This window comes from Babylonia areolata, chromosome 32, assembly GCF_041734735.1.
Source record: "Babylonia areolata isolate BAREFJ2019XMU chromosome 32, ASM4173473v1, whole genome shotgun sequence".
In the NCBI taxonomy this organism is placed as follows: domain Eukaryota; kingdom Metazoa; phylum Mollusca; class Gastropoda; order Neogastropoda; family Buccinidae; genus Babylonia; species Babylonia areolata.
The window spans coordinates 22,481,750-22,491,749 of NC_134907.1; the positions used below are offsets into that span (position 1 = coordinate 22,481,750).

General features: G+C 45.0%; 1 protein-coding gene across 1 annotated transcript in view; it reads right to left on the reverse strand.

Annotated features, from left to right (window-relative positions):
- Window positions 1–10,000, reverse strand: part of LOC143276666 (uncharacterized) — a 76,844-nt gene that overhangs the window by 50,403 nt on the left and 16,441 nt on the right. Inside the window, exon 3 of the mRNA XM_076581290.1 lies at window positions 6,356–8,038. Coding sequence (XP_076437405.1) covers window positions 6,356–6,683 — 328 coding nt within the window. The 5' untranslated portion in view covers window positions 6,684–8,038. The remainder of the gene's footprint in view (window positions 1–6,355; window positions 8,039–10,000) is intronic.

Sequence of the window (10,000 nt, forward strand, 5' to 3'; positions counted from 1 at the left end):
GAGATGAACATGTGTCATCCTGTCCTGTGTGCCCTACAGAGATGGACATGTGTCATCATGTCCTGTGTGCCCTACAGAGATGGACTTGTGTCATCATGTCCTGTGTGTCCTACAGAGATGGACATGTGTCATCCTGTCCTTTGTGGCCTACAGAGATGGACATGTGTCATCCTGTCCTGTGTGTCCTACAGAGATGGACATGTGTCATCCTGTCGTGTGTGTCCTACAGAGATGAACATGTGTCATCCTGTCCTTTGTGGCCTACAGAGATGGACATGTGTCATCCTGTCCTTTGTGGCCTACAGAGATGGACATGTGTCATCCTGTCCTGTGTGTCCTACAGAGATGGACATGTGTCATCCTGTCGTGTGTGTCCTACAGAGATGGACATGTGTCATCCTGTCCTGTGTGTCCTACAGAGATGAACATGTGTCATCCTGTCGTGTGTGTCCTACAGAGATGGACATGTGTCATCCTGTCGTGTGTGTCCTACAGAGATGAACATGTGTCATCCTGTCCTTTGTGGCCTACAGAGATGGACTTGTGCAAGTGCCGCCATAAACCACGCGACTTGAGCACACGTCTTGTGTAAATGACGCAATAAACCATGCATCTTGTGCAAATGACTCAATAAACCACGTGTCTTGTGCAAATGACGCAATAAACCCCGCGTCTTGTGAAAATGACGCAATAAACCACGCGTCTTGTGCAAATGACGCAATAAACCACGCGTCTTGTGCAAATGACGCAATAAACCACGCGTCTTGTGAAAATGACGCAATAAACCACGCGTCTTGTGCAAATGACGCAATAAACCACGCGTCTTGTGAAAATGACGCAATAAACCACGCGTCTTGTGCAAATGACGCCCAACCACGCGTCTTGCGCAAATGACGCAATAAATCACGCGACTTGTGCAAATGACTCAATACAACACTCGTATACAACAGCACTCTAGGCCGATTGAAAACCCTAGCATTCTGTCACGAACCCCGAACTGAGGCGAGCGAGGGAATGTCTGTTCACCAGATGACAGGCAGCCATTATGTTGATGAATTTGAATATCATAATGCTCCTTGAATGTCTTTCTTTACTTCATGTCATCCTCTTTATTTCTTCCAATTTCCTTTTTCTCCCTGTGTGGTTGTTGAAGTGGGTGGTATTGTGTGGGTTTGGCTTGCTGGGTTATTTCTCTGCCAGATCAGAATTATTGGTGTAGTCGTTGTTATTAATGTTTATGTCAGATTGGCACATCATCTTTGTCTATCTGTTTGTCTGTCTGTCTGTCTGTCTCTCTCTCTCTCTCTTTCTCTCTCTCTCTCTCTCTCTTTCTCCTTTTGTCTCTGTCCCTTTCTCCCTCCCTCTCTCTGTCTCTATCTGTCTGTCTGTCTGTCTCTCTCTATCTCCTTTTTTCTCTCTCTTTTGCTCCTTCTCTCCCTCCTTCTTTCTCCTCTCTGCCTATCTCTCCTTCCTCTGACTCTCTCTCTCTCCCTCTCTCTCTCTCTCTCTCTCTCGTTCTCTGTCTTTATGTCTGTCTCTGTCTGTCTCTCTCCCCCCCTCTCTCTCCCCCTCTCTCTCTGTCTTTATGTCTGTCTTTCTGTCTCTCTGTCTCTCTGTCTCTGTCTGTCTCCCCCCACCCCCCTCTCTCCCTCCCCGTTCAACAGGGAAAGGTTGAACAACAAGAATCGTTGATCAGCCACAAAGCACCGTGTGCTGTCACATCAACCTTTTGACACAGAGGGTTGCCCAATCGATAACAAGGAACTATCTGAAGCTGAATAGCAAGTTATTGAAAAAAAGGCTTCTTTGGTCTTATTGTGCGGCCGTTGGGAAGGTGGTGGTGTGGGGGTGGAGGTGTGGGGGGGGGGATAGATGGATTGGGACGGGGGCAGGGGGAAGGGGTTCTGAATGTGTGGGGGAGGGCGGAGGGGGGATCTGTGTGTGTGTGTGTGTGTGTGTGTGTGTGTGTGTGTGCACGTGTGTGCGTGTGTGTGTGTGTGTTTGTGCACGTGTGTGCGTGTGTGTGTGTGTGTGTTTGTGCACGTGTGTGCGTGTGTGTGCGTGTGTGCACGCGTGTGTGTGTGTGTGCATGTGAGGGTGTTGGGAGTGTTTGTCCGTGTACGAGCGTTTATTGATTTGTTGTTTCTTTGTCTGTCTGTCTGTTTGGTTTTTTTGTTTGTTTGTGAGAGAGAGGGAGAGAGTGTGTGTGTGTGATTGTGTGTGTGTGTGTGTGTGTGTGTGTAGGAATGTTACAGAATCTACCAATTTAATATGTAGTGTCCGTGAGGATCTGGATTCGATTCCTGGTGTAGCTCTTTCTCCCAAGTTCTGTCCGGAAAATCAAAGAGAGCGTCTAGTCCATCTGCCAACAGACTGCAGTGTCCTTGAGGGTGTGGGTTCCATTCCCAGTCACGCCTTCAACCACTCTGCCACATTCTCCAAAAAGACAGATATGTCAAGAAAAGAAAATGGGAAAATAAACCACATAAAATGTATGATTTCAAGAGAACTGTATATCACGAATAAAAAAGCCCATTATTGACTCACTTGTGTAAACAAAGTGAGTCTATGTTTTAACCCGGTGTTCGGTTGTCTGTGTGTGTGTGTGTGTGTGTGTGTGTCTGTGTGTCTGTGTGTGTCTGTGTGTCTGTGTGTCCGTGGTAAACTTTAACATTGACATTTTCTCTGCAAATACTTTGTCAGTTGACACCAAATTAGGCATAAAAATAGGAAAAATTCAGTTCTTTCTAGTCATCTTGTTTAAAACAATATTGCACCTCTGGGATGGGCACCAAAAAAAATGAAGCTTAATTATATGCAAACTGCATTTACTGTTATATTTATATTTTTTGTATTCTCTAAACTTGGCACTTTGATCTGATATTCTGACCCAACAACAAGAGCAGTCATTATTATCATTTTTTGTTCAAACAGGAACTTCTTTTGCTAAGCATGGAAGTTTTATTTATTTTGCAAACGTTTTGGTGCAGATAGTAAAGAAGGGAAATTACTCTGTAATTAATGCTAGGGGACTTAATTTGCTTTAAACTGATCTTTCTCATCTTAAACATTACATTTTGAAATTATACTCAATACATAAAAAGCTTGGATTTTTAAAAAGTGTATCACAAGTGAGTCTTGAAGGCCTGTCTCTCTTGTTTTATTAACATGCAATCGACAGGATACAGTCCTGTTTCAGCGTGCTGAACCCGGGGGTCCTATTTTACCGGTCATTTTCCTGCATCGATGAAATCATATCACCATTAGTAAACGTTGTCAGCCATTTTCAGTGCTTTTCCACTCTATTTTGATGGCTATTGTACTCTATTTTGATGGCTGTTTTACTCTATTTTGATGGCTGTTTTACTCTATTTTGATGACTGTTTTACTCAATTTTGATGGCTATTTTCACAGTTTTTCTGTGTATTCCGTCGCTAATCAAACGTGCCGGCCATCTTGTTCTATTTTTGGCCACAGCAAACCACACACCAGGAACATGGCGGCTTCAGACAAGTGTCGGTTCGGGTTCATGTTATGGGTCATTTCGCTTGGCCGTTTTCTTTGTATTTGTATTTGTATTATACTCTTTTTGTCACAACAGATTTCTCTGTGTGAAATTCGGGATGCTCTTCCCAGGGAGAACGCGTCGCTACATTGACAGCGCCACCCATTGTTTTGTTGTTGTTTTTCTGCGAGCAATTTTATTTGTTTTCCCATCGAAGTGGATTTTTCTACAGAATTTTGCCAGGGACAACTCTTTTTGCCGTGGGTTCTTTTACGTGCGCTAAATGCATGCTGCACACGGGACCTCGGTTTATCGTCTCGTTCGAATGACTAGCGTCCAGGACCACCGCTCAAGGTCTAGTGGAGAGGGCGAAAATACTGGCGACTGCCGGTGTGATTCGAACCAGCGCGTTCAAATTCTCTCGCTTCCTAGGCGGACGGTTACCTCTAGGCCGTCACTCCATTTGATGCCTAATTCTTCACCCAGAGGGTCGGTATCACGCAACATATCACTTCCCGTAAGCCTCCAGTGCAAAAAAAAAAGATGCAGAGATGCAAAGAAACAGAGACGGACAGACAGACAGACGGACATAAACAGACAGACAGTCAGAGACAGACGAACAAACAAATAAACAGACAGAAACAAAGGGACAGAAACAGAGATAGGCAGACAGACAGACAGAAACAGAGATAGGCAGACAGACAGACAGAAGCAAGCACAAGCTGACACAAACAGAAAACAGAGACAAACAGACAGAAACAGAAACAGACAGAAACAGGGATAGGCAGACAGACAGACAGACAGAAACAGGGATAGGCAGGCAGACAGACAGACAGACAGAAACAGGGATAGGCAGGCAGACAGACAGACAGAAACAGGGATAGGCAGGCAGACAGACAGACAGAAACAGGGATAGACAGGCAGGCAGACAGACAGACAGAAACAGGGATAGGCAGACAGACAGACAGACAGAAACAGACAGAAACAGGGATAGGCAGGCAGACAGACAGACAGAAAGATAGGCAGGCAGACAGACAGACAGAAACAGAGATAGGCAGACAGACAGACAGAAACAGAGATAGGCAGACAGACAGACAGACAGAAACAGGGATAGGCAGGCAGACAGACAGACAGAAACAGGGATAGGCAGACAGACAGACAGACAGACAGAAACAGGGATAGGCAGGCAGACAGACAGACAGACAGAAACAGGGATAGGCAGACAGACAGACAGACAGACAGAAACAGACACAAACAGAGACAGACAGACAGAAAGACAGACACAAACAGACAGAAACAGAGACAGACAGACAGACAGAAACAGAGACAGACAAACAAACAGAAACAGAGACAGGCAGACAGAAAGTGAAATAGGCAGACAGACAGACAGACAGACAGATAGACAGAAACAAACAGAGAGAAACAGAGACATAAACAGGAAGCTGGAGATATACACAGAGAGACAGACAGAGAGGCAATGAACAGAGAAAACATCAGACACAGACATTGACACAGACATTGACACAGACATTGACACAGACATTCACACAGACATTGACACAGACATTGACACAGACATCGACAAAGACAAACCCAACAACAAAGAAAGATTTGTTTTTGATTAAAATGCAGTAACAACAATAACCAACCAATATATATATATATATGTCTGTTTCTTTGATGGGTTTGTTGTTGTTTTGTTTTCAGTTTGTTGTTTTTCCTTTCAGAAATCTTCCGAGGTTGAATTTCTCTCTGATGTTTCAAATCTGCCGCTGTGTCATGAATATGTTTACCAAGCACACCATCAACCTCGGCGTGCTGCTGCTGTCTCTCTAGGAGTTGGCAATGTCTTTTACCTGTTTTTGAGATGTCTGTAAAAACCAACCCAACCCAAGTTGTCTTTCTCTAGGTGTTGACAATGTCTTTTACCTGTTTTTGAGATGTCTGTAAAAACCAACCCAACCCAAGTTGTCTTTCTCTAGGTGTTGACAATGTCTTTTACCTGTTTTTGAGATGTCTGTAAAAACCAACCCAACCCAAGCTGTCTTTCTCTAGGTGTTGGCAATGTCTTTTACCTGTTTTTGAGGTGTCTGTAAAAACCATCCCAACCTAAGCTGTCTCTCTAGGTGTTGACAATGTCTTTTACCTGTTTTTGAGATGTCTGTAAAAACCAACCCAACCTAAGCTGTCTCTCTAGGAGTTGGCAATGTCTTTTACCTGTTTTTGAGATGTCTGTAAAAACCAACCCAACCCAAGCTGTTTTTCTCTAGGAGTTGACAATACCTGCTTTTGAGATGAGAAAATTTTGTCTGTAAAAACCAACCCAACCTAAGCTGCCTGCTCTAAGTGAGTGTCGGCAATGTCTCTGTCATTGCTGGTGGGTAAAGGGCGGAGATTTTTCCGATTTTTCCGATCTTACAGGTCAGCATATGTGCAGACCTGCTTGTGCCTGAACCCTCTTCGTGTGTATACGCACGCATAAGATCAAATACTCACGTTAAAGATCCTGTAATCCATGTCAGCGTTTGGTGGGTTATGGAAACAAGAACATACCCAACATGCACATCCCCAAAACGGAGTATGGCTGCCAACATCGTGGGGGATAAAAAGATTTTTTTTAAATAATAATAATAAACGGTCGTACACGTAAAAGCCCACACGTGTACATACGAGTGAACGTGGGAGCTGCAGCCCACGAACGAAGAAGAACAAGAAGAAAGAAGAAGAAGAAGAAACACAAAAGACACACACACACACACACACACACACACACACACACACACACACACACACACACACACACACACACACACACAGGGACAATCCCGAAACAGCAGCAGCACTACTCACCCATCTCATCAATGTTCTTGGACATGGTCAGTGAGACACCGATGAGCACAACACTGAACAGCAGCAGAACGAACGTCACCACGGCCACGACACGTGCAACACGTTTCCGGTGCTTGGAAACTGGGTCGTCATCGGCAGCCTCCCCGCCGCTGCTCCTGCTGCCCCTCTCCACCAACACCGTCCTGCCGTTGGAAAAGCGCGCGCTGGTGGCGGTGGTTGTGGACGTGGTCTCCGTGCACAGGTCCTCCTCCCCCACCTCCTCGGGGTCTTCTTCGATGTGGCAGGACAGGATTTCTATCCCGTCGTCCTCCGCGGTGGTGGCGGCCATGATGGTGATGGTGATGACGTCAGAGTCACCCTCACGTGACTACTACTACTACTACTGCTGCTGCTGCTGCTGTGTCCACCAGGTCCAGGGTCACCGTGGGCAGAAAGGGCGTGGGCGTGGGCGTCATGGTGATGACGTGTTGACACGGTGCTGGAGGTGTGGGTGACGTCATGGTTGATACAAGTGTGGGGGTGGGTGGGGGTTGTGGTGGGTGGGGGTGGGGGTGGTGGGGGGGAGGGCTGTGTTGGGGGTGGGGGGGTTGTGAAGGGTGGAGGGGGTGAGCAGTGGGTAGGGGAAGGATGTTTGGGTGTGGGGGTGAAAGGGGCGATGTTTTGTTGTTGTTTTTTTAACGTTCAGTGATATATTCTGTGTGTGTGTGTGTGTGTGTGTGTGTGTGTGTGTGTGTGTGTGTGTGTGTGTGTGTGTGTGTGTGTGTGTGTGTCACTGGTTAAATTGTTTGGATGTTGTTGTTGTGTGTTTCACCACACTCACTGGAAAGTTGTTTGGAGGAAGTGGCGTGTGTTTTACCACTTCTCTCACCGGTAAGTTTTACCTCACTCACTGGTAAGTTTTACCTCACTCACTGGTAAGTTTGACCACTCAAGTTGTTTGGATGTTTCTGTGTGTTTTTCCACATTCACTGGTAAGTTTTACCTCACTCACCGGTAAGTTTTACCTCACTCACCGGTAAGTTTTACCTCACTCACCGGTACGTTTACCTCACTCACTGGTAAGTTTTGCCTCACTCACTGGTAAGTTTTACCACACTCACTGGTAAGTTTTACCACACTCACTACTAAGTTGTTCGGAGGTTGTTGTTGTACCAAAACGAACTGGTGAAGTAACTGAATGTTGGCGTGTGTTGTGTCACATTGACAAACACGCGTGGCTTCACGAGAATCCCGGATGCTGACTGCAGGAACTTCAGGAATGTGCAAAAAATCATATAAAGAATTCAACAAAACAAGCAAAAGTTGAACAATTTGCAGTGATTTTATCCTAGATAGCTGATTGTATATGTCATTCATTAATCAGTGAAAAAAGTTCCTGTACAAAAGCACACAAATATTGAGCACCTTTTAGAACAAAGTTCCTCCTATACAAAACAGCACAACATCCAGCGCTTTTCCGAACAAACTTCCTCCTACACACACAAAAAAACACACACACACAAACACTGAAGACCTTAAACGTCAGAAACTACGTACAGCAGGTGATCATTGATGTGCTTGAAGGTCGTTTTGAAGGTCGTTCCCATCTTCTCCACAACATTTGTGAGGTCATACATTTGTTGTTGATCACGTGCTCGGTGTGATGCTGTCACCTTCGCTAAAAGCAGGTCACCGTGGCACACCCTGCAAAAGTTCCAGGAAAAACAAAAACAGTCACCGTGTGTTGCTGATCGTTAAGTTCGTTAAACTGACAGTTTGGTAACACGCCAGTTTGGTAACACGCCACAGCACTACAGGATTATCAAAACAACACTGAGGACTGTCCATGTACTAAATACTAACTGCAAAAGAATGCAATAGAATTCGGCATCCCACGTAAATAACCAACGAAGCAAACACGCGCGCGCACCCTCACACACACACACACACACACACACACACACACACACACACACACACACACACACACACACACACACACACACACACACACACACACACACACACACTACACTGACAAAAAAGACGCAAGCAGCAACAACTGAAACAATAATAAATCCAATAAATTCATGGCACACACACACACACACACACACACACACTACACTAACAAAAAAGACGCAAGCAACAACTGAAACAATAATAAATCCAATACATTCATGGCAAGAAAAGAAAAGACTGCAAGAGCATTCCCCCAAGAAACCAGACCAGGGCTAAGTTTGCTTTCAGCTAGGAGTGTTCCTAAGTATATGGAAATCACTACAGAGTTAGGAACATTCTTAACTCTAGAAATTAATAAACAATGAGGCCAGGAGATGAAATGATTAACAAATAGTAAAGAGTGGTAACTCTCTCCACACACAAGGTACATAACTTCAAGTCAGTGCTGCTTACGCTACCAAGTGTCTGGGTTTGTTCCAATGTACCTTGATTTACCTGTGTGCTAGCTGAATTGGTAGCGTAAGCAGCAATGGCTTGAAGTTATGTACCTTGTGTGTGGAGAGAGTTACCACTCTCTACTATTTCTTTACTCTAGGCTGCTAAGGTTGCTCATGCAACCCATCCCATATGTGTGTGCTGATAATTATATATATATATATTGTTGATAGTCAGTCCCAAGGATAAAGACTGGACGCCGCCCCATGACCTGTTGGGTTCACTGGATGATGCTTAATATACAGACAGACGTCTTTCTTTGTCTCTGCCGCTCTGTGTGTGTGTGAGAGAGAGAGAGAGAGAGAGAGAGAGAGAGAGAGACCAAAAACGAGAAAACAGAGAGACACCATCATCATCACCATCATTATCATCATCATCACCATCATCATCATCACCACTATCAGTATCATCATCACCACCATCATCATCATCACCATCACCATAATCATCATCACCACCATCATTATCATCATCATCACCATCATCATCACCACCATCACCATAATCATCATCATCATCATCATCGTCATCACCACCATCATTATCATCATCACCACCATCATTATCATGACCATCACCATCATCACCACCATCATCATCATCACCATCATCGTCATCACCACCATCATTATCATCATCACCACCATCATCATCATCACCACCATCATCATCATCATCATCACCATCATCATCATCATCATCATCATTATCACCACCATCATCATCATCATTATCACCACCATCATCATCATCACCACCACCATCATCATCACCATCACCATCATCATCATCATCATCACCATCACCATCATCATCATCGACTGAAGTTGAACCAAGGTGTGAAGGCGCGGCCGGTGCTGACAAACGCAGCATGAATCTGAGCTTTATACAGACAATGGTGGAGGGGGTAGGTGGGTGGTGGTTATGTGTATAGGGTGTGGGGGTGTGTATGAGGGTCTGTTTGTGTGTGTGTGTGTGCAGTCAGCAGGATTTGGTGCTCTCCTTCCTGACAGTGTTGTTTGGTTTTTACTGTATCAGCAGGTGATTTCTTTGGCCGTCTTCTTCTTCTGAACACTCACATACATACATGCTGCGTGTATCAGAAGCCGTGCTGAAGGCGAAAGAAGGTTGTTCCAGCAAAACACTTTAGATGCTCGTTTATTTGCTGTTCGTGTTAGCCCTTGGCTGGAGGTCTAATGAGTCTGGAAC